General features: G+C 42.4%; 1 protein-coding gene across 1 annotated transcript; it reads left to right on the top strand.

Moving 5' to 3' along the window:
• The first annotated feature begins 398 nt into the window (after window positions 1-398).
• On the top strand, window positions 399-25084 carry LOC109200265 (nuclear factor 7, ovary). Its single transcript, XM_019355775.2, has 2 exons — window positions 399-961; window positions 24927-25084. The coding sequence occupies exons 1-2, from the start codon at window positions 479-481 to the stop codon at window positions 24993-24995; spliced, it is 552 nt and encodes a 183-aa protein (XP_019211320.1). The 5' UTR covers window positions 399-478; the 3' UTR covers window positions 24996-25084.
• The last annotated feature ends 464 nt before the right edge of the window (window positions 25085-25548 follow it).

Here is a 25548-nt window from a genome sequence, read left to right as displayed (position 1 = left end):
CGATGAAGTTGCACGACAACAAAAGAAGGAACTTCAGGAAACTCTGGAGCCCTTAAAGGAGAAGTTAAAGATTTATGAAGAAGTTCAAGTGAAGTTTGATCAAACAGCAGAACACATTAAGGTCCAGGCCCGACACACAGAGAGGCAGATTAAGGAGCAGTTTAAGAAGCTTCACCATTTTCTAGCAGAGGAAGAGGAGGACAGGCTGGCTGCACTGAGGGAGGAAGAGGAGCAGAAGAGTGGGATGATGAAGGAGAAGATGGAGGCTCTGAGCAGAGAGATAGCAGCTCTTTCAGACACAGTCAGAGCCACAGAGGAGGAGCTGAGAGCTGAAGACGTCTCATTCCTGCACAACTACAAGGCTGCAGTGGAAAGAGTCCAGCGCTGCCCCCTGCTGGATGATCCACAGCTGCCCTCAGGAGCTCTGATAGACCAGGCCAAACACCTGGGCAACCTGACCTTCAACATCTGGAACAACATGAAGGACATGGTCTCCTACACTCCTCTCATTCTGGACCCAAACACTTCTGATCCAAACCTCATCCTGTCCGAAGATCTGACTAATGTTAGAGAAGGAAAGAGGCAACAGCTTCCTGATAATCCAGAGAGGTTTAATGGATTAATCTTCTCAGTCCTGGGTTCTGAGGGCTTTAATTCAGGGACTCACAGCTGGGATGTTCATGTTGGAGACAGTACATGGTGGGGACTGGGGGTGTTAGCAGAGTCTGTGCAGAGGAAGGGAGACATACAGTCTGGATTATGGATAATAGGGTGCAGTTTAGGTATGTACTACACACATTCACCATCAGCTGGATCCACTGACCTCACAGTTGAGAAGAAGTTCCAGAGGATCAGAGTGAATCTGAACTGGAACAGAGGAAAGCTGTCGTTCTCTGATCCTGATACTAACACACACATACACACCTTCAGACACACTTTCACTCACAGGATGTTTCCATACATCAACACTGATGATGAAGTGAAGGTGTGTCCCTTGAAGGTGTCAGTGTCAGTGGAGCAGATGAGTTGAGGATGATGATGTTTCTAATGTTGTTTCCTGTCAGTGAATTGAAGCTGTTAAACTGCAGCTGTCCTCCTGCTGCCTCGTTGTTCCAAAGCTCTTTGTTTCTCTTTTAGTTCTCACTGTTTCTTTCTGTTTCTGCTGTCCACCTTTTCACATGGAAAATCATTTCACTGTTTCTCACTGAATGACTCCCCAAACTAGATTTGAAATTCTATCAGGTTTCTCATCATTACAAGTGATTCATGTTTCTATTTGATGTGTGTAAATGGAGATGATTTAGTTTGCTGGGATATGGACTGACATGTGTTGAATGGGAGGAGCAGTTTGTTGTTGTCTTCTTGTCTGTTTATGACAACAATAAATATATTGTTGAAACAATGATTCATGTTTAACTCCATATATGAAATGTTTCTGATATTTCCAATCCCATTTGATAAATTGGAGATAAACTATCTGAATTCCAGTAGCGGGACCACACCGCCAAACACACCACTTCCAGTTCTTATGTATACGTAAGTGACCCCCCAGTTCTACAAGCAGTTTGTTCTTGTTTTGGTGCGAACACTTCTCAAGAAGGTCCTTAAAACAGCTTATCTTACAAGAGTAATATAATTTTACTCATTATTCCATTTGCTTTTAATTACCCTCTTGTCAGTCAGCACATCAGACAAAGAACCATACAGCTCTGCTTCATCGGATTTCCCTTAGGCAATACAAGAAACCCAAACAGAGACCAAATACCCCCAGCCGTCCCGTGAAACTTTGAGCAGTCTTCTTGTCCAACGTGTTGTACGTCGATCTATTCAGTTATCTTCTCTCTGCTAAATCCAGTTATGAAGGAAATCTGATTGCTCGCCACTGGGATGCCAGGTTCTTTTTCTAGCCATCATTTGCAAAATGCAGCAGGCTTCCTACCACCGAGTTGCCAGTTTTCTGCATCTATCATTGCAAAAAGCAGAACCCTTTTTGCACACAGATGCCAGATTCTTTCTCTATCCCTCATTTGCAAATGAGGTCATTCGAAGGATGCAGCCCGTGAATTTGGAGACAGCCATAGTGAACCTAGGTACAGTTAGCTTCCATTTCCAGCCTTTCTGCAGCATATTTACTATCTGCACTAGATGGGGTAAATGAGAGGAATTAGATGTCTTCTATATATGAATCAGAAAAATCAATAGGTAACTCTAACATTATAGCTGCAAATGCTGTTTATTAATGCAGCGGTTTATATAAATATAAAGAAAACAACAATAACAATGTGTTTGCTCCTATAACAACACTCACCCACTCACCCACTTTCCTCACATTCTGTGTCCGACTCCTCCGATTCAGACTCCATCCACATTTTATCTCGGCCCTCTCCAGCAGCTCTTTGCTCATCCTAAGAAACATTGGTATCATCTGCTCGCCTTCAATTCTGAAGAAGCTGTATGCTATCTCGGGATGCATTATGTTGCTTTGCCTGGGGTTAGCTTCTGTTCCTGGGGATAAAGGTTGGCTGTGCTCCCTTACCTTCTCAAGGTAAGCTACGTTAGCCTTGTTATGCAAGCTTTTCAAGTACATTTTAAGGTTCATGGGATTTTTTCCCTTTAGAAATGTCCTACATATTTTATCTCGTTCCACCACAGAGTTATATTCAGAGTAAACCCAAACTGGACTCTGATGAGTTGACTCATGGATCTACAGGGTGGGCCATTTACATGGATACACCGTAATAACATGGGAACTGTTGGTGATATTAAAGTTCTGTTTATGGCACATTAGTATATGTGAGGGAGCAAACTCCTCAAGATGGGTGGTGTCCATGTTGGCCATTTAGAAGTCGGCCATCTTGGATGCAACTTTTGTTTTTTCAATAGAAAGAGGGCCATGTGACACATAAAACTTATTGGTAATGTCACAAGAAAAACAATGGTGTGCTTGGTTTCAACGTAACTTTGTGTTCAATGTGCTGCCCATTGTATTGGATTGTCAATGCAACCCTCTTCTCCCACTCTTCACACACTGATAGCAACACCGCAGGAGAAATGCCAGCACAGGCATCCAGTATCCGTAGCTCCAGGTGCTGCACATCTCGTATATTCACACCATAGACAATTGCCTTCAGATGACCCCAAAGATAAAAGTCTAAGGGGGTCAGATTGGGAGACCTTGGGGGCCATTCAACTGGCCCACGACGACCAATCCACTTTCCAGGAAAATGTTCATCTAGGAATGGTCGGTGGACCACTATAATGTGGTGGTGCACCATCTTGCTGGAAAAACTCAGGGAACATGCCAGCTTCAGTGCATAAAGAGGGCAACACATCATCATGTAGCAATTTCAAATATCCAGTGGACTTGAGGTTTCCATTGATGAAGAATGGACCCACTATCGTTGTACCCCATATACCACACCAAACCATCACTTTTGTTGTTCCAACAGTCTTGGAGGGATCCATCCAATGTGGGTTAGTGTCAGACCAATAGCGGTGGTTTTGTTTGTTAACTTCACCATTCACATAAAAGTTTGCCTCATCACTGAACAAAATCTTCTGCGTGAACTGAGGGTCCTGTTCCAATTTTTGTTTTGCCCATACTGCAAATTCTGTGTGCCGATCTGGGTCATCCTCGTTGAGATGCTGCAGTAACTGGAGTTTGTAAGGGTGCCATTTGTGAGTAGCTAATATCTGCCTAAGGGATGTTCGACTAATGCCACTCTCCAGTGACATGCGGCGACTGCTACACTGTGGGCTCTTGCTGAATGAAGCTAGGACAGCCACTGATGTTTCTTCATTAGTGACAGTTTTCTTGCGTCCACATTTTGGCAAATCCAACACTGAACCAGTTTCAGGAAACTTAGCAAGCAGTTTGCTAACTGTAGCATGGGAGATGGGTGGTCTCGTAGGGTGTCTTGCATTGAAATCTGTTGCAATGACCCAGTCAATGACAATTTCGATCCGCTCCTCACATAACCTCTTCGACATGTCAATGGCTGTGAATAAAGCGAAACTTGTAAATAACTCATGAAAGAATAAAGTTACGTTGAAACCAAGCACACCGTTGTTTTTCTTGTGACATTACCAATAAGTTTGATGTGTCACATGGCCCTCTTCCTATTGAAAAAACAAAAGTTGTATCCAAGATGGCCGACTCCTAAATGGCCATCATGGTCACCACCCATCTTGAGGAGTTTGCCCCCTCACATATGCTAATGTGCCACAAACATGACTTTAATATCACCAACCATTCCCATGTTATTACGGTGTATCCATGTAAATGGCCCACCCTGTAGATCCATGAGTCAACTCATCTGCATCAGAGTCCAGTTTGGTTTTACTTTGAATATAACTCTGTGGTGGAACGAGATAAAATATGTAGGACATTTCTAAAGGTACAAAAATCCCACGAACCTTAAAATGTACTTAAAAGCATGCATAACAAGGCTAACATAGCTTACCTTGAGAAGGTAAGGGAGCACAGCCAACCTTTATCCCCAGGAACAGAAGCTAACCCCAGGCAAAATCTGCTGCCCTAATGTGGCACAGCAGGAAAAAAAAAAAAGAAGAAAACTAGACTTTCAGTATACTATGCACTGCAGAACTAAGATTTTAATTGTTACCAGTTGTGACTAGCTCGAACAAGGTTTTGTTTCCAGCACAGGTAGGATGGTCAGTCCTCTTCTGTTATTTCACCCTCGAGGAACTGTCTGTTAGGGTACCTGGGTCTGGTGACAGTTTTGATTTTGTCTATAGTTGGTGACTTAGTGTTTCTATTATTTAGTTTTGTATTTCTAGTTTTAGTCCTTTGTTCTGTGATTTCTAGTTCTTAGGTTTTGTTCCTGTGTTCCTTTTGTTCAATGTCAAGCCCGTGCCTCTGTGTCTGTTGTGTGTTTCCTGTTTTATTTTGATAGTTCCTGCCCTGTGTACAGTGTCTGGGGCTGTATCCCAATTCAGGGTCTGCAGACTTAAAGTACGCAGCCTTAACAATCCTCAAGGGCCGCATACTCAAAGACCGCTAAGGAGAAGTGCGAGGCGTGCAGGCTTGTGAAATGGGGCGGTCTGGCCTCCGTCGCGCTGCCCAGGTTGCCTAGCAACCATGATACTAACAGCTGGAAACATTTCATACAGCTTCGTTTGACAGAAATGAAGGAGAACATATTTTATTCATTTGTTTCTACATGAGCTTTGATTTAATAAGTATGTGAGGCTGAGACCACAGGATTGTAAAACATGATTGTTGGGCTTCATTTCTGTACTGAACAGTCATTTTAAGATTAGTTAGCTAATGTTGTTCATGAGACTAAAGTCATATCACTTTGGTAATGTAAATGTAATATGGCCAATAATATAGTTATTATATTAATCATTAGTGGTTATTACAGCAGTAAACTCGAACTCTGTGTCAAATACTGGGCTTCAGTAAAGCTTCAAGTTGCGCGTATTTATATTTCCTATCACCTTAAATCTTCACTCTAAGACAAGTATCTTTGATAGCGTATATATAGATGTATCATATATAGGAGACAAGTATTGTTCTTTTAATATGTTGACATTACTAAATTTGACTCAATGCTTACATACATGTGTAGAAAGAAAATGTACAAGCTGTGATAACTGTTTCTGATAGACTGAAGATCAGACTGATATATTAAATATTCCTTTATTGGGTGAGAAAATCAGACCATGTCATAACTGCTTTAAGTCATACAGAATAGATATCAGAGCCTTAAACAGGCTGACTTCTGCTAAATGGGTCAAACTGGGTAGAAAGTAAACAAACACATAACATCCTTATAGAATATGATGTAACACTATAGATCAACTTACCTCAGAATATATAAAGCATATAAACAATTACAGCAATATGATGCAACAAACACAGCAGTACTACTAATCCAAAATACTCAAAGCTTCATAGAACTGAAACAAACATTTATTTTTAGCTCCATTCTGCTGCTGATACATACTTTAGGTTTCTGAATATTAAACTTGTTGCTGCCTTTCATAGTGTGTAACTTGAAGGCCCTGAGTACTTTCTCCCACACTGAAGACACTGGAATGATAACATTATTTGAACATTACCTAACAAGACTGATTCAGGACAGACAATTAGTTATGTTAAACTTTCCTAGCAGTCCTTCACAAACAGGGAACAGTCTGTCTATTCTCTCCATCTGTCAGCTGCTGCTGGCTCTTCCTCCTCCTCTTCCTCACACACTGCTGAGTTTGTCCTGGTGGATCATCAGGGGTGCAAAGCCTCACAGATGATGTGCAGCAGTGGGTCCCTCAGTCTGTCCTCACTCTGGAGACTTGCACTCGTCACACATGGAAATCAAATGTGTGATAAGCTGCAGGATTCAAACACAAATGTAACTTATAAATACATGTTCATACTTTTTGTCATGGTCCTGGGCCATGTTGGCCCAGTATTCTTAGTTTTTGTGCATTTTGTATTTTTCTCTTTATTTAGGCATTAGTTCCTGGGTCGTTCAGTTAAAATGTTCCTTATTTGGTTACCCTCTGTGTGCCCCTCTGTATCTGTGAACCCCCGTGTCCCCTCCTTGTGTTTTATTCCATGTTTCCCCAGCCCGCTATGCCTGTGTTCTCCCCGTCCTCTCTCCTCCTGTCTGCACCTCTGCGTACTTCCTGTTTTACTTTGATAGTCTCCCGTCAGTGTTGTTTACCCCTGCCATGTCTCGTTATGATTATCTGTGTCAGCTGTGTTCCCCGTGTGCTCCCACTTCCCTCGTTAACCCTCTGTGTATTTATGTGCATGTCTTTCTCTGTTCAGTGTCGCATCGTCAATGTCTCCTCCCCAAACCTGTGTGTCTCTGTGTTCCCTCGGTCCTCAGTTTAGTTTACCCAGTTTAGTTCTGTTACTTTGTAAGACCTGCAATAAAGCAGCGTTTTTGAGTTCATCTTCTGTTTCTGTGAGTTTTGCGTTTGGGTCCTCACCTGCCTCCACACAGCCGGTTCATGACACTTTTATTCCTCAATCAGAGAGAAAGAAACAGAGAGAGAGTGCAGGACAGACAGACAGGTGACAGTCTCAGGTGTATACACTGCTACAAAACAGCACAAGAGAAGGAGGATTTAGTGTTTGTGTTATTACGAGTGCTAAACAAGAAGAGTTCCCAGATGGTCCAGTGGACACATGTGTGACTCCTGTGATTAAAGCATCTTTCTTTCAGCTTAACGAGTGAACCGTCAGCTCGTTCAAACACACGTTAAAGTCCGTTTGGCTCGACACCACCGAACAGAGGCAGCAATATAACATAGCTAACATTAACAGTGCAGTGAATCCTGCTTGTGCCGTCATATTCAGGACTGCAAACCGAACAGCATCACTGACTTTCAGCTTGTTGTGTTTGTGGATATATGACTGACTTTAATTATCCATAAAATCATCACATTCTCTGTAAGATTAAAGTCGAGTATTGACCGTCGTATATTTTAAAGTATAGGCTTTAAAATCCCGTTAACGCACAAAGTACAAACATCGCTAATGTCACATAACTTTGACGACATGTGACCAACAGTAATGTTTCTGTTCATTATTAAACATTTGCACATAAATAAATGACATAATATTCAGTACTTACTTTTACTACTCTTCAGCCGTCCGCCATTTTTTCCGGCAACACCCACACCCACCGCCGCACTATGAATTGTGGGATATGGTGGGCCACGAAGTCTACACCGCCACATCCTTCAAATCCGGGGAAATGAAGGCTGCATTTGAGGCTGTATTTCGAGCAGCCTTTGAATTGGGACAGCCTTCGTCACGACGCTGTGATGTAATCGGCCTTTAAGGCTGCAGACCCTGAATTGGGATACTGCCTGGTTTTGCTTGTCTTGTTAGATCTGATTTGTCCCAGCTATGTTTCCCTCCTGTCTCTCATTATGTGTGCCTATGCCAAGAGGCACACATATTACTATTCGTCGGATTTATTATGTGTGCCTATGGAAAGAGGCACACATATTACTATTCGTCGGATTTATTATTCTTATTATTATTATTATTATTATTCTCCATCTTCCGCCTAAATTTCGGCACGTATCACGCCCCGCAGTTTTGAGAAAAGCTTCATATATGTTACCTCATTTTGTGCGGCTGGATCTGGAATGGTGTGCTATGACTTTTGGTGTTTATGACTATTATAGTTTTTTAAATATTAATATTTTAGTGAAAATTTTCCCGCGCTCCTCTGCCAAACAGTTTTGACAATAGGGGTACATATGTTACATCATTTTGTGCGGCTGGAGCTGGGCTAGTATGGTGTGACTTTTGGTGTTTATAACTTTTATAGTTTTTGAAATATTTAGATTTTAGTGCAAATTTAGGCCAATTTCTAGGCTCCTGAGAAAGATTCTGCTTTTGGCACCATAGAAACAGACTTCATTTGTGGTGTGTTGGCTCTCTCTAGTGGTATACCGGGAGTAGTACGGCCTAAAGAGTGCCATGCTTGGTGAAAACTACATATCCCACAATTCATAGCATGCCTCTACCGAGTCAAACAATGGCGGACACCACTTCGTTTTATATGTCTTTTATTCGTGTTTCTAGGTCACAAAATACACTTTTAAGATATTTTCAGGCGAGAATGTAGGTGTGTAAACTTCAAATATCTGCTCGTTTTATCAAGACATCCCATATTAGCGACAATTCTCTTAAGTGTTGCTGATAGCCGGCTAGCTAGCTAGCGCCGCTAGCTTAGCTAGCTAGCGCCCCTTCGTGAAAAACCACCCAGGCTTGGCTGATAGTGAGGTGGCTAAAATTTGTTTAATCGCCTGATCGCTCGGCAAGGGTCTGTGTCTTAGCTGGACTTATTTTTCGTTTATATGGGCCGATGATGCTGGTCGATGTGGAAAAAATAACTGAGTTGTTTGGTGGTGGAGCTACAACAGAGGGCAGCTATCCACCGGTGTGTGACAGAAAGGACATGCCGCGAACGAGACATACAAGGCGGTGAGGCTACCGCCGATCGTCTGGTGTTTGCTAACGCGGAGGTCAATCGTGGATCACGGAAAGCGAAGGCAGGAGCGTGAGGTGAACTGAATTTCAGGTAAGAAGTTATGACCTGCACTCTATTTGGGTCAGATATAAACCGAGTTTAGGTGTAGTTTATTTAGCAACAGTTCTCTTACGTGTTGCTGATAGCCGGCTGGCTAGCTAGCTAGCGCCGCTAGCTTAGCTAGCTAGCGCGGCTAGCGACCCTTCGTGAAAAACCACCCAGGCTTGGCTGATAGTGAGGTGGCTAAAATTTGTTTAATCGCCCGATCGCTCGGCAAGGGTCTGTGTCTTAGCTGGACTTATTTTTCGTTTATATGGGCCGATGATGCTGGTCGATGTGGAAAAAATAACTGAGTTGTTTGGTGGTGGAGCTACAACAGAGGGCAGCTATCCACCGGTGTGTGACAGAAAGGACATGCCGCCAACGAGACATATGAGGCCGGGCAGGCGATTGCTAACGCGGTGGTCAATCATGGATCAGGGAAAGCGAAGGCAGGAGCGTGAGGTGAACTGAATTTCAGGTAAGAAGTTATGAACTGCACTCTATTTGGGTCAGATATAAACAGAGTTTAGGTGTAGTTTATTTTCGTTGTGCTGACTTTTTACAATCGTACTGCGTGCTAGCTAGCACGACGGGAGTTTATATACAGCTGTGTGCGCGCTAAGTTACTGACGTTGGACTTTATTTTATTCATAATGGTTAGTTCGTAGAGTTGCCGTACAAACGGAATCGTGCCACATTCAGAGAAAATATTACGATTTATTCTGTCGTTACGAAGCCTCCCCTGTCATTCTCTCGCCTGTTGAAACTTCAGTCATGAAACTGATCAATGATCGGCTTTTCTCTCTTGTTTGTTTATCGCGCTAAACAACAGCAGCACGTTTAAGCTTGATCAGCTGTTGTTAGAATTCATTTGCTTTTAATTTCTAGTATCAGCTGATGTTTGCTGCAGCCACAGCTGTAAAAACGGCTGTTCCAAACCAGATATCCTTACTGAATCATCAGAGCTGAACAGGTGATGGAGAAACAGGTTTACCCTTAGGTGACATGAATGAGTTGAAGGGAAGTTATGAACTGTTTCTGAGAGACAAACACCAAGCTCATTTTTTTGTGTAGCTGACAGCTGGTAACTGTGCAGGGGCGGATCTAGCAAAGCTTTTGCCAGGGGGCCAGGTAGGGCATTAACAGAGAAAGGTGGACATAAAGATATACTTTTCTTTCTTACTCTCATATAAAATATTTAGCTTTTATTAAATAGTTATCTGAATCTCACAACCAAAGTTTGTATAATAATACACAAGATTGGCTGTAGACCATTGTTCATAATTCAGAACACTGTGTAGAAATAACAAAAAACAAAAAGTGAATGCATGTGTGAAAAGTGGTCTATAATGTAATGCTTCAAAGCGTGTTCATGCAAACATTGTCGGGTCTGCCGTGGTACAATGGGACTTCTGCTCATGAACCTGTGTGCACAGCGTCTGCAAATCGGCGCTGTACGAAGTAACTTCATCTTTACACAAAACTGTAAGCTGTCATCTGTGAAGCGTGAGCGGTGTTTGTTTTTACCATAGTTCATGGTGGAGAATGGCTGCTCTTCTGAGTTTTGCTGTCTGTAGCCGTATGAATGGCAACTACAGTGATTAGCAGCGGCATAGGCACACATAAAATTTCTTCTGAAATTTTCGCTTTCTAGTTATTCTTATTATTATTATTCTCCATCTTCCGCCTAAATTTCGGCACGTATCACGCCCCGCAGTTTTGAGACAAGCTTCATATATGTTACCTCATTTTGTGCGGCCGGATCTGGAATGGTGTGCTATGACTTTTGGTGTTTATGAATTTTATAGTTTTTTAAATATTAATATTTTAGTGAAAATTTTCCCGCGCTCCTCTGCCAAACAGTTTTGACATTAGGATTACATATGTTAGATCATTTTGTGCGGCTGGAGCTGGACTATTATGTTGTGACTTTTGGTGTTTATGACTTTTATAGTTTTTTAAATATTAATATTTTAGTACAAATTTAGGCCAATTCATCTTTTGGCGCCAAATAAACAGACTTCATTTGTGGTGTCTTGGCTCTCTCTAGTGGTATACCGGGAGTAGTACAGCCGAAAAGATTTATCCTTGTGTTGAAAACTCCATATCCCACAATTCATAGCACGCCTCTACAGAGTGAACAATGGCGGCCACCACTTCGTTTTATATGTCTTTTATTCGTGTTTCTAGGTCACAAAATAAACTTTTAAGATATTTTCAGGCGAGAATGTAGGTGTGTAAACTTCAAATATCTGCTTGTTTTATCAAGACATCCCATATTTAGCGACAGTGCTCTGACGACGTCGGTCCTGCCTGACAGCTAGCCGGCTACCTAGCTAGCTGCCGCACTTGGCTGCAAATGGATAGCGAGGGGACTCTCTCTGTCGTTTCAATCGTGGATCAGGGAAAGCGAAGGCAGGAGCGTGAGGTGAACTGAATTTCAGGTAAGAAGTTATGACCTGCACTCTATTTGGGTCAGATATAAACCGAGTTTAGGTGTAGTTTATTTAGCAGCAGTTCTCTTATGTGTTGCTGATAGCCGGCTAGCTAGCTAGTGCCGCTAGCATAGTTAGCTAGCACCGCTAGCGACCCTTCGTGAAAAAGCACCCAGGCTTGGCTTATATTGAGGCGGGTGAAACTCGTGTCAGCACCCGGTCGCTCGCCGACAGTATGTGTTTTAGCTGGACTTATTTTTCGTTTATATGGACCGATGATTTATTTATTTATTCATTTTAGTAACGGTATAAACAGTGAAAGGTGGTGGATTGGCCAGATGTAAACTTCAAATATCTGCTCGTGTTACCAAGACATCCCATATTAGCTCTGATGTTTTCGGTGCCTGCAAAGAGCTAGACAGGTAGCTAGCTAACCCGAGCTGGCTGTCTTTTTGACTCAGGGTCATAGCTGGACTTATTTTTCGTTTTTATGAGCCGATGAGGGTTTTTTTTTAGTAACGGTACAAACAGTGAAAGGCGGTGGATTGTCCAGATGCTGGTCGATGTGGAAAAAATAACTGAGTTGTTTGGTAGTCGCTGACGCGGAGCTACAACCGAGGGCAGCTATCCACCGGTGTGTGTCAGAAAGAACATGTGGGGAACGAGGCGGCGAGGCGACCGCCGATCGACCGGTGGTAGATCGTGGATCAGGGAAACCGAAGGCAGGAGAAGCAGGCGGCTGCCGTTTTACAATCGTCGGAGCGTGAGGTGAACTGAATTTCAGGTAAGAAGTTATGACCTGCACTCTATTTGGGTCAGATATAAACCGAGTTTAGGTGTAGTTTATTTTTGTTGTGCTGACTTTTTACAATCAGTTATAATAACTCGTACTGCGTGGTAGCTAGCACGATGGAGTTTATGACAGCCTCCCCTGTCATTCTCTCGCCTGTTCAAACTTCAGTCATGAAACTGATCAATGATCGGCTTTTCTCTCTTGTTTGTTTATCGCGCTAAACAACAGCAGCACGTTTAAGCTTGATCAGCTATTGTTAGAATTCATTTGATTTTAATTTCTAGTATCAGCTGATGTTTGCTGGAGCCACAGCTGTAGAAGCGGCTGGTCGAAACCAGGAGATGACCTTACTGAATCATCAGAGCTGAACTGGTGATGGAGAAACAGGTTTACCTTTTTTTTAGGTGACATGAATGAGTTGAAGGGAAGTTATGAACTGTTTCTGAGAGAAATAAACACCAAGCTCCTTTTTTTATTTAGCTGACAGCTGGTAACTGTGCAGGGGCGGATCTAGCAAAGCTTTTGCCAGGGGGCCAGGTAGGGCATTAACAGAGAAAGGTGGACACAAAGATATACTTTTCTTTCTTACTCTCATACAGGGAGTGCAGAATTATTAGGCAAGTTGTATTTTTGAGGAATAATTTTATTATTGAACAACAACCATGTTCTCAATGAGCCCAAAAAACACATTAATATCAAAGCTGAATGTTTTCGGAAGTAGTTTTTAGTTTGTGTTTAGTTTTAGCTATTTTAGGGGGATATCTGTGTGTGCAGGTGACTATTACTGTGCATAATTATTAGGCAACTTAACAAAAAACAAATATATACCCATTTCAATTATTTATTTTTACCAGTGAAACCAATATAACATCTCCACATTCACAAATATACATTTCTGACATTCAAAAAAACAAAAAAAAACAAATCAGCGACCAATATAGCCACCTTTCTTTGCAAGGACACTCAAAAGCCTGCCATCCATGGATTCTGTCAGTGTTTTGATCTGTTCACCATCAACATTGCGTGCAGCAGCAACCACAGCCTCCCAGACACTGTTCAGAGAGGTGTACTGTTTTCCCTCCTTGTAAATCTCACATTTGATGATGGACCACAGGTTCTCAATGGGGTTCAGATCAGGTGAACAAGGAGGCCATGTCATTAGTTTTTCTTCTTTTATACCCTTTCTTGCCAGCCACGCTGTGGAGTACTTGGACGTGTGTGATGGAGCATTGTCCTGCATGAAAATCACGTTTTTCTTGAAGGATGCAGACTTCTTCCTGTACCACTGCTTGAAGAAGGTGTCTTCCAGAAACTGGCAGTAGGACTGGGAGTTGAGCTTGACTCCATCCTCAACCCGAAAAGGCCCCACAAGCTCATCTTTGATGATACCAGCCCAAACCAGTACTCCACCTCCACCTTGCTGGCGTCTGAGTGGGACTGGAGCTCTCTGCCCTTTACCAATCCAGCCACGGGCCCATCCATCTGGCCCATCAAGACTCACTCTCATTTCATCAGTCCATAAAACCTTAGAAAAATCAGTCTTGAGATATTTCTTGGCCCAGTCTTGATGTTTCAGCTTGTGTGTCTTGTTCAGTGGTGGTCGTCTTTCAGCCTTTCTTACCTTGGCCATGTCTCTGAGTATTGCACACCTTGTGCTTTTGGGCACTCCAGTGATGTTGCAGCTCTGAAATATGGCCAAACTGGTGGCAAGTGGCATCTTGGCAGCTGCACGCTTGACTTTTCTCAGTTCATGGGCAGTTATTTTGCGCCTTGGTTTTTCCACACGCTTCTTGAGACCCTGTTGACTATTTTGAATGAAACGCTTGATTGTTCGATGATCACGCTTCAGAAGCTTTGCAATTTTAAGACTGCTGCATGCCTCTGCAAGATATCTCACTATTTTTGACTTTTCTGAGCCTGTCAAGTCCTTCTTTTGACCCATTTTGCCAAAGGAAAGGAAGTTGCCTAATAGTTATGCACACCTGATATAGGGTGTTGATGTCATTAGACCACACCCCTTCTCATTACAGAGATGCACATCACCTAATATGCTTAATTGGTAGTAGGCTTTCGAGCCTATACAGCTTGGAGTAAGACAACATGCATGAAGAGGATGATGTGGACAAAATACTGATTTGCCTAATAATTCTGCACTCCCTGTAAACACCAAGCTCCTTTTTTTGTGTAGCTGACAGCTGGTAACTGTGCAGGGGCGGATCTAGCAAAGCTTTTGCCAGGGGGCCAGGTAGGCCATTAACAGAGAAAGGTGGACACAAAGAGATACTTTTCTTTCTTACTCTCATATAAAATATTTAGCTTTTATTAAATAGTTATCTGAATCTTACAACCAAAGTTTGTATAATAATACACAAGATTGGCTGTAGACCATTGCTCATCATTCAGAACACTGTGTAAAAATAACAAAAGACAAAAAGTGAATGCGAAAGTGCATAAATATTTATTTTACGTGTTTGATGTGTGTGGCGGGGCGTGGTCTGCAGTGCCGCTGCAGGGGAGGTGGACCCACCTGAGCGGCATCTGCAATCACGCCTCTCGGGCGTTGTCTGTGCTCTCTCGGCTGTTTTTTGGGTGTGTGTAAGTTGAAGAGCTACAGCCGGTTGTGTGGGTACACCAACCATGTGTGAAAAGTGGTCCATAACGTAATGCTTCAAAGCGTGTTCGTGCAAACATTGTCGGGTCTGCCGTGCTACAATGGGGACTTCTGCTCATGAACCTCTGTGCACAGCGTCTGCAAATCGGGGCTGTACAAAGCAACTTCATCTTTACACAAAACTGTAAGCTGTCATCTGTGAAGTGTGAGCGGTGTTTGTTTTTACCATAGTTCATGGTGGAGAATGGCTGCTCTTCTGAGTTTTGCCCTAAGCAGCCGTAAGAATGGCAAACTACACAGATTAGCAGCGGCATAGGCACACATAAAATTTCTTCTGAAATTTTCGCTTTCTAGTTCCCTGATTGATCCCTCTTTGTATTGAAGCCCTGTGATTTCCTTGGTCTGTGTCGTGATCTCCATCATCCCATAAAATGTGTTCTGCCCGCCTGCACTTTGGGTCCTCCAATCCTGCACACAGTACATGCCACTGTCACTTAATAAATGCTCCCAAAATAATAGCTACACTCAATAAAGAATCTCCCAAAACAAATGTCTGCACAGGGAGCATGAGTAGTGGGACCTTGGCAGACTTTGGAGGTAGGAACTAGAAACAGGTGAGCTCAGCCAATCACAGAGAGAACAAAGAGGGCGGAGCAGACAATCACAAAGGAAGGAAATAACAACAGGAATTCACATCACAGCACAACACATGAGAAAACTAATCTTTAAAGAATAAACAGGAAATCACCAAATGACATAACTCACACAGAGACGTGAAGACCAACAGCGAACACAGAGAGCTTGAGCAGAAAAAAAGACTAGAAGCAACAGAAATTAATAAAGGACTGTGACAGATCAGCTCCACAGCCCAAAGTATTTTTGAAGCGGCTATAAACATGTTTATTTCATGAATAAAGCAGAGACTTAAGGGAAATAAAATAAACTTAAACAAAGAACTGTACTAGATATGAAACAAAACTGTAGAATATCAATATACTAAGAAATCAGGAAATGCAGCAATTAAACAAAGCTTACAAACTGTACGTAGCTTGGCAGGCCCCGGTCGTACTGTACATGGGGAGTCGTGATTGAAGGGGCGGCAAGTGACAATGGGGGAGTCATGACTGATGGAACTGCGGGGGACAGTGTAGCCGGGCCAGCAGGTGCAGGGACTGCTGGCGGAGACAAAGCAGAAGCAGCAGACGTGGAGACCACTGGCTGCCACAACTACAACGCCGCAGAGTACTCCAAGACTCGGAGCTTCTCCTTGCCCTGGACCAGACAGTGGACCAGCCCTGAAGCATAAACTGAGTTAAACATGAAGTGAATTATATCCATGTGTGGCTGAAAATTTAAATGTGATGTGAATTCTTTATGTTAAGAATAACAAAGAAAATTTAAATCAGGTGAGTCAGATAGAGAGAGAGAAATAAGCTGTGGGTGGACATCAGATGATTAGATGTCAACACCTGGATGCTCACCCACATTGAACCCTGAATTATCTACTGGGTCATATTCACAGGATTCATAGTTATCTAATGATAGTGAACCGGCTGCCTCCCTGTGTTAGTTATTTATCATTTGGTGATTTAATGTTTTTTTTACAGATGAGTTGTGCCTTGATGTGACTTCCTGTTTTTTTTCTCTCGTTTGTGATTGTCTGCCCAGCCATCTCTGTCCTCTTCTGTGATTGGTTGTGCCGACCTGTTTCTACTTCCCGCTTTCAAAGTCTATTGAGGTCCTGTTCCTTGTGCTCCCTGCCCAATCAATTAATAAATCATTCAATCATTCCTTTTATTTGTCACATGCAAAGATGTTACCTGAAGTGAAACCGGACCCCTTCTGACCATAACATACATAGTAAAAAAAAAAACACCTCAGCACAAAAAGCACATGAATCTTCACATCTTACACCATGTAAAAGGACGTGACATGCAACAGGGGGAGGAATGGGGTAAGGAATGATCTGGTGTAGGCAACAGTCATCGTGTCCTGCACCATCCTCCGGCGCTGGACGGAGACCCACTGTCTTCATTGGGTAGGTAGCAAGCATCGAAGGTGTACATGCATATGTGTGTGTGTATCCCGTGTTCAACTTGAGAGAGATTATTCTTTCACCCAGTTAAGCAAAGGTCAACAGTCCTCCAGCTGTGCAGGTGTCCTTGAAGGATAGGAGCAGAGAGTCCAAACACAGTCTTGTTATCAAGGAGAAGAATTTATTGTTCTGGAGCCACATGAGATGGTTGTTTGGGTAATGCGAACAACTGCATTCAATTTACCAGTTGGTCTAATGTCCACAACTGGTCACCAAGTCTCTCAATTCCTGTTGCAGAGCTGTGAGCTTCTCTAAGATCTTATCCATATTGCGTTCAATAAACAGAGTCTGAGTACTCACGGCTAGTCCATCGTCAATCATGTCAGCCAGCCTTGTGGGGGTTTTGAACAGCTGTAACTGCATCTTTGTGTTTCCATAAGCCAGGTCCGAGGTCGGATCAGCCAGAACTCTGTTGTCATGGTTCTGAATAGATAGATGTCGTTCAGTGTCCTCCATAGAGTATCAGTCAGGCTCTCCCGAGCCCAGGCTTCTCGTCGGGATGGGTGAGTGTCTGAGGGTTAGAGTTAGACGAGGCTAGACAAGGACATAGAAGCCAAGCAGGAGAAATAAGGGAGGAGAGGGTGAAAGATCTGTCTGCCAAGAGCCAAGAGAAAGGACACATTTATTGTTTTGTGGGATTCTTTATTGGGTGTAGTTATTATTTTGTGAGCATTTTTTAAGTGAAAGTTCATAGAGGGTGAAATCACAGAGGAGGAGTGACCATACACCCTAAAATGCTGGGTTAAAAATGACCCAATTTGTAACCCAGTGCTGGGTCAAATACGGACCGAGCCAATGCTGGGTTGTTTCAACTTAACAGGGTTGGGTTACTGATTTGATCCAGCACACTGGAATAGGATAACTATCCAAAAATTGGGTTAAATTGACCAATGTTTAAAGCTGAGGTTACCAAAAATTGGGTCGAAACTCAGAACCCATCACATGGGTTTTATTACCATTAACGTTTGGGTTAAGATTTCTACTTACTATAAAATTCAGCTTATAAAAACTAGATTCAAAACAGATTTTCTAAAAAAATTTGTTTATTGCCATATGATACATAGAAGAGAGACAGCATAATCATACAAAATATATCACTGAAAGTAAAATGCAAGTTAAAAAAAAGTATATAATTCATTATATTATATCCATTACCTCAAATCAGTCTTTGGTTACAGCACATGTACATGTTAGTACACATGAAGACATGTTATGTAAAGGCAGCTTTGTTTTTAGAACAGATTACATATAAAAAGTTTTAACTTTAAAAAAGCTAATGAACTGATGATTTTTTTCAGTACTTAACATACATGAACACCTGGCAAGAGGTAGTCTCCCTCTCAGATCATTTCATGCACCTTTATGAGTAACATTTTACTCTTCCATCGCTAAATGAGCCCTCATTAATTTCATCATATTTGATTCATGTCCTGGGATTCATCTATTGAAGCAGGCATCAACAGACCTTAGATTGTTGCAAAAAGCACAAACAAATCTATCTTCTCGTACCAGGCAAGATGAACATTTTCTAGGGGGTCCTTTGGTGCTGAATTCTTCTTCCTGATAGAATGAAGCCTTTTCCTGACATTGCGTAGACACTCCTCCAGATTCCAGCTGCTGGCCTATGAGTTCTGCAAGAGCTGAACCACACATCCTGAAATTTTGAAACAAAAGAAAAGGGTCAGTAAAGTAAGATTTAAAAGATTATTTGCTGTTGTTTGGTTGATGTCAAGTTGTCTGTAATCCTGAAGCGGTGAGTTCCAACACTATGCTTGACATTTGCTCAGAGAGGACAAAACAAAAATGAAGCACACCAGTCTGTGGTTGTGAAGGCTTGCAATTAATTGTTAGGAGATGGACTAAGCCAAGATCAAGGTCAAGTATCATGTTTCACACACTTTATCCTGTCACAAGGTTGTACAAACCTTTTTGCCAACTTTGCAATAGATTTAAACAAATGTTATTATTTATGCATCTATAATTCTCACCCTGATAACAACTGTGTTGAGTCTGATCTTCCCATTCTATGCAAGGCCACCTGGGTTGGCTGGAAGACTGTTTACTTAGCCTGGCAGGGCGAAGAACACTGTCTCAGCTGAACTGTGGACACACACGGATACACTGATACCCCTCCCTTTCCAAACGCCTTCGATGCTTGTTCCCTCCCGGGGCAAATGGCTGGTCGAGTGGACCAGCGCAGACATGCTTCAGGACCGGATGCACTGTCTACACCGGCTCTCTATTACCCTTATCTACCCCTGTTGTCTGTCTTGTGTTTCTATGGTGACAGTCATGTGCTTTTTGTGCTGTGGTCTTTTTTTCTGTTATCAAACTGTTCTCCCATTAGGAGCTCAGTCTGAGTGGAGTTTTTTCTCTTCCTCTCACCTCATGTTATGTATTTTTGTTGTTTTTTCCTATCAGCCTACCTCTCTGACATGTCTTTCCAATGTGATGCTTGTGTAAAGTTTGGTCACAAGGTTCCTTTGTAAGTGCGCATGCGCCATTAGCGTGCTGCCTGCTGTAACCTATAATTTCCTTCAGGATTAATAAAGTATTCTGATTCTGATAATGTGCAACTGAAGATGTCATTTGGATGAATGACATAGAATGTGCATACATCTTTTAAAGATATGGAAATTGAGTACATACAAACTGAATATTTATTTTTGTAATCACAGTGACACGCAGTATACCAATTGAAAAACTGACCAGTATTCAGGTTTTTTAATTGCTGTTGTGTGTATCTCCAAAAGTTGATTCTGTTCATCTGGACGTAGCGTTTTGTGGGAGAAACGTTTCGTCACTCATCCAAGTGACTTCTTCAGTCTCAGCTGACTGCAGGTTTCCCCAAACCTTATAAACAGTACATTTGCATAATGACTGAAACCAGCCCACTGAAGGAACAATGGGCTGGGAGGTCAGTTCCTTGATCATTTAGGTTTGAGCAGATTTTAAGGTCTTCTTGCTCACCTATAATCCTTTAACATATCTTTCTGACCTTTCGGACCTCGATGTTCCTTCCCGTGCTTTCCGATCTCAGGGCACTTGTCTTCTAAAGGTTCCTAAAGCCAAAAGAAAAACTATTAGGGAGCCTGCTTTTTCTTTTCATGCCCCATCTTTTTGGAACAGGCATGCTCTGTAGAGGTTTTCAAAGCTAAGTTAAAAACCCATTTCTTCACCCCATCCAACGTGTCTTAATTCTATGCCTAACATGTTTAGTGGTTCTTATCGCTGTCCCCCTTTGTCTTTTTAAACTGTATTGTTTCTGTACTATTTTTGTTGATTCATCTTTTTTTTTTTTTTACCTTCAAATAGCTGTTCAACACTTTGTTTGAGGCGCTTCATAAATAAAGTTCCATCCATCCATTTGCTTCCACTTATCCTTTTCAGGGTCAAGGGCGGCGATGGAGCCTATCCCAGCTGCCATAGAGCTGTGGCAAGAGCTGAAAACTGCTGTTCACAAACACTGTCCATCTAATCTGACTGAGCTGGAGCTGTTTTGCAAAGAAGAATGGGAAAGAATTTCAGTCTGTAGATGTGCAAAGCTGGTAGAGACATACCCTAAAAGACTGGCAGCTGTAATTGCAGCAAAAGGTGGTTCTACAAAGTATTGACTCAGGGGGCTGAATAATTACGCACACCACACTTTGCAGTTATTTATTTGTAAAAAATGTTTGGAATCATGTATGATTTTCATTCCACTTCTCACGTGTACACCACTTTGTATTGGTCTTTCACGTGGAATTCCAATAAAATTGATTCATGTTTGTGGCTGTAATGTGACAAAATGTGGAAAAGTTCAAGGGGGCCGAATACTTTTGCAAGCCACTTTATATCGTTCACTGTTTGTGGGACAGGGACAGGAATTTCTCAGCATATGGAGAAATCTGCTGTTAAACCAGAACACATGAGCACATCTGTACATGGCAGGCTGCATTTACACTCATATTCCTGTGTGTGTCACTACATGCTGCATGTTATGACACACGTCAGTGGTAGTGATGGTAAATTTGATTCTTTTTACTGAATCACGTTTGAATGAGTGACTCACCAAAGTGAATCGGGTTTTTTGAGTCATTTGAGTCACTGAGTCAGTTGACCAGAGAGTGCAAAAAATTTACAGTTTTATTAAAACTTAATTTGTTTCCCTTTTCAAGTATATCCTACTGCTAAGATGAGTGATTGAAAAAGAAAAACAACTATTTTTATAGAACAAAAAAGAGCAAAAGAAATTCTAAAGGGAACATTTATTTTATTTATTTTTATTTTATTTTATTAGTATTTTCCTCAAATGTGTCAAATATATATTTTCTCATCTAAATGCCCACTGAACTGTGAGCCAGGGGGCGGTAATGCGCCTTAATATTGGTCGCCAACCAAGAAGAATAAGAAGCTATGAGCCAGGAGGGAGGGGGTGAGTGAGTGAGTGAGTGATTTGTTTATGCTACGATTGTCTAAGGAGCTTGGAAAGAAAAGCGTCTGGACTTCTTTAAGTTGCTTGAAGACGTTTCACCTCTCATCTGAGAAGCTTCTTCAGTTCTAAGGGTCAAATGGTGGAGAGTCCCAGATTTAAACCCAGTGGGAGTTTCCCTCCAAGAGGGACAAAGGACCCCCTGATGATCCTCTACCTAATCACATGAGCCAAGGTGTGAAAACGGGTGTGGGTCACAATCAGCCAGAGTTTCGGGTGAACTCATTGTGAAACCTGAAACCCTATCATGTGATTTCCTGAGGTCAGATGGCCCAGAATGTGAGTGGGCGTTAAGGCGTCTGGGGAGGGAACTCAAAACTGGATTATAGATGGCAGACAGTTGGTGTCGTAAACCACCGCCTCTGTTCAAAGATGGTCGCTCACAGTGGACGTAAATGGCTTCTTTCACTCCTCTTTCAAACCATCTGTCCTCTCTGTCCAAAATGTGAACGTTGGCATCCTTGAAAGAGTGACCTTTGACCTTTAGATGCAGATGAACTGCTGAGTCTTGTCCTGTGGAGGTGGCTCTTCTATGTTGTGCCATGCGCTTGTGAAGTGGCTGTTTGGTCTCTCGAATGTAGAGGTCTGGGCATTCCTCGCTGCACTGTACAGCATACACCACGTTGTTCAGTCTGTGTTTTGGAGTTTTGTCTTTCGGGTGAACCAGTTTGTGTCTGAGTGTGTTGCTGGGTCTGAAGTACACTGGGATGTCGTGCTTGGAGAAAACTCTCCTGAGTTTCTCTGATACACCGGCTACATAAGGGATGACAATTGTGGTCGCAAATTTTGAAGCCATCCTGATAACCTTCTTCCACCAACGATGTGGAGATCCAAATCCAATTAAAATCAAGAAACTCAAAAAGATGCTCTGTAAAAGAGTAGAATTCTTGGAACAGAGTTTAATACACTGAATCATATGAACAGCAGGAAAACTACATACAGACATTTAGCAAGAGAATTACATAGCAGAAAGCAAGCAAAGCAAAACCCCGGGGTGTACAGCCTTAAGCACAGACAGCAGAGCAACACAGAGACGGACAGGAAGCAGCAGCAGGAGGAAAAAGAGCTCTGGGGGCGTCCTCTGGTCCCCTAATATAGGGACCAGTATCCCCGCCCCCTGCTGCTGGGTAACTTTCCCACATGCCCAGCACAGCTGCTGGGGTCAGGTAGCAGCCAAGGTCTTGGCCAAAGGCCAGTCAGGACTCTGAGTACCCCTTGCTCTGGCTTATCACAATAGGTCATGACACGGTCAAAGGTCACACATTAATCCTAATTATTAAATCTTATACAGCAAGTGGCACAATCTTATAACATATAATACACAGGTTACATGCTTAAAAACACTTCAGTGTGGGTTCAAAGTGTGTGTGTGTGTGTGTGTGTGTGTGTGTGTGTGTGTGTGTGTGTGTGTGTGTTTATTTTGTATGGTATTTTATCGTGATGTGATCAGGATCTCTGTTACAATGTTACTGTTTTGGTTGTGCTGCATTAAAGATGTTAAATTAATTAATTATTAAGTAAATTATTCAAGAGAACGCTCCCCTTACATTAACTGCCCTGTTACTGTACCAACTTAATAAACCTCGGTGAAGCAAAAATGTCTTGTGCTTAAGACTCCACATGAAAGTTAAAATATATATGTTCAGTGCACATAGATATATAGTGTATATAGTTACATAGTTATACATATCACACAAAAATCCACCACACAATGTTGTTGCGTCTGTCTTTCTTATCTTCCCTCGCTGGTGTCTGATCTTCTTCTCTGTGCCTCTTTGCTGACTTTATAAACTCCCAGTTAGGATAACTGCATGTTTTAAGTGCTTCCTTTACATGTGTGTGTTCCTTCTTTTTCCCTTCAGGCTTAGAGGGAACATGTTCTGCCCGGTGGTGTAGGGTCCTAATTACTCCAAGTTTGTGTTCCAGAGGGTGATGGGAGTCAAAGAGGAGGTACTGGTCCGTGTGTGTGGGCTTCCGGTAAACTTCGATGTTGAGGTTGTCATTCTCTTCAATGTGCACAGCGCAGTCCAGGAAAGGCAAACAGTTATCCTTAGTGTCTTCCCTGGTGAACTTGATGTTTTTATCCATGGCGTTAATGTGCGCAGTGAAGGATTCTTGTGCTTTGATTTTGACCCAGGTGTCGTCTTCAAGAGCCTTTCTTTCCACTTCCATGTAAAGCAACCTTTACACTACCATGTAAAGGTTGGCTACAATAGGTGACACGGGGGAGCCTATGGCGCAGCCATGTTTTTGTCTGTAGAAACCCTCGTTGTATTTGAAATATGTAGTGGTGAGGCAGAGGTCTAACAGTGTGCAGATCTGGTCCTGTCTTCCAAGGAGCTGTCTTCTTGTAGTCGTTTTCTGACAGTCTCCACTGCCTCCGTGGTGGGTATGCAAGTGAAGAGAGAGACTACATCAAAGGACACCATGGTTTCATCTGGATCCAGGGTAAGTTTCTGGACCTTGTTGGTGAAGTCGGTGGAGTTCTTGATGTGGTGTGGGGTGTTCCCCACAAGAGGTGCTAGGATAGTAGCAAGGTGTTTCGAAATGTTGTAAGTGGCTGAGTTTATGCTACTGACAATGAGTCTAATTGGGACACCTTCTTTGTGGATCTTAGGAAGTCCGTAAATGAAGGGTATGGCATCCCCTGGGTAAAGGCGGTGATATGTAAGGCGGTCAATGATTTTGTCCCTTTCAAGGTCCTGAAGGCAAGCTATAACTTTTTTTTTGTAGCTGCTTGTGGGGTCTCGCTTTAAGGCTTCGTAGGTATTGTTGTCACCGAGGAGAGTAGTGATCTTTGTGTGGTAATCCGTAGTGTTTAGGACCACGGTGCACCTTCCCTTATCAGCTGGTAATATAATGATGTTATGGTCTTTGCTCAGGGAAGCGACGGCCTTCTTTTCTTGTAATGTGAGGTTAGACGGAGGGACTTTCGCACTGGAGAGGGTGGCTGAGACTTTCATCTTGATCTGTTCTGCTTCTGTCTGTGATAATTTATTAATCCGTATGGCCGTTTCTGTGGCTGTGATGAGGTCCACTATGGGCAACTGTTGCGGAGAAATGGCAAAATTGAGCCCTTTGGCTAACACTTTCTTTTCAGGTTCAGTGAGATTCTGGTCTGAAAAGTTCTTCACCCATTTTTCCTGACTGTCCTCAGGTGTGTGTTCTTCTCTGAGTTGTGTAGATTCAGACTGAGGAGTGAGTGTTTTTGGAAGCAAGGTGTGGAATTTCCTCTGTTGTCTTTCTTTTCCTTTAGAGTGTTGGGCCCGATGAGCTTGTCCACAAACTTGTAAACATCTTCTAAAATTGAAGAGGGCAGAAGGGTTTCCAGTTCCTGCAGAGTCTGGCTAATCTTGCTCTGGAGGGCATCTATAGTGAAATGGTCCTGTCTTATCCTTTCACTTAGAAGCTGATTTTGTGCTCTTCGTAGAATCAAGTCTGCTCTATATCCCAAAGTACATCAACACTGATGATGAAGTGAAGGTGTGTCCCTTGAAGGTGTCAGTGTCAGTGGAGCAGATGAGTTGAGGATGATGATATTTCTAATGTTGTTTCCTGTCAGTGAATTGAAGCTGTTAAACTGCAGCTGTCCTCCTGCTGCCTCGTTGTTCCAAAGCTCTTTGTTTCTCTTTTAGTTCTCACTGTTTCTTTCTGTTTCTGCTGTCCACCTTTTCACATGGAAAATCATTTCACTGTTTCTCACTGAATGACTCCCCAAACTAGATTTGAAATTCTATCAAGTTTCTAATCATTACAAGTGATTCATGTTTCTGTTTGATGTGTGTAAATGGAGATGATTTAGTTTGCTGGGATATGGACTGACATGTGTTGAATGGGAGGAGCAGTTTGTTGTTGTCTTCTTGTCTGTTTATGACAACAATAAATATATTGTTGAAACAATGATTCATGTTTAACTCCATATATGAAATGTTTCTGATCTTTGAATTCTGTTTGATTAAAGACTTTCTTCATGACACAAATGAGATTTCAGTGTATTAATAGAACTAAATAAGCTCAGAGTTGAAAGGCTGGAGTATTATGTACGTGCTTCACTGTCAGTATCTTCAGGGGGATTCAAAGT

The sequence above is a fragment of the Oreochromis niloticus genome, linkage group LG3 (genome assembly GCF_001858045.2).
Source record: "Oreochromis niloticus isolate F11D_XX linkage group LG3, O_niloticus_UMD_NMBU, whole genome shotgun sequence".
Taxonomy (NCBI): Eukaryota; Metazoa; Chordata; class Actinopteri; order Cichliformes; family Cichlidae; genus Oreochromis; species Oreochromis niloticus.
This window is presented reverse-complemented; position numbering and strand designations above follow the sequence as displayed.

Coding starts and splice junctions, on each gene's coding strand:
- LOC109200265 (XM_019355775.2), top strand. CDS start 479: ATGAAGGACATGGTCTCCTACACTCCTCTCATTCTGGACCCAAACACT. Junction 962..24,926: donor CTCACAGGATGTTTCCATAC/ATCAACACTGAT, acceptor ATCCCAAAGTAC/ATCAACACTGATGATGAAGT.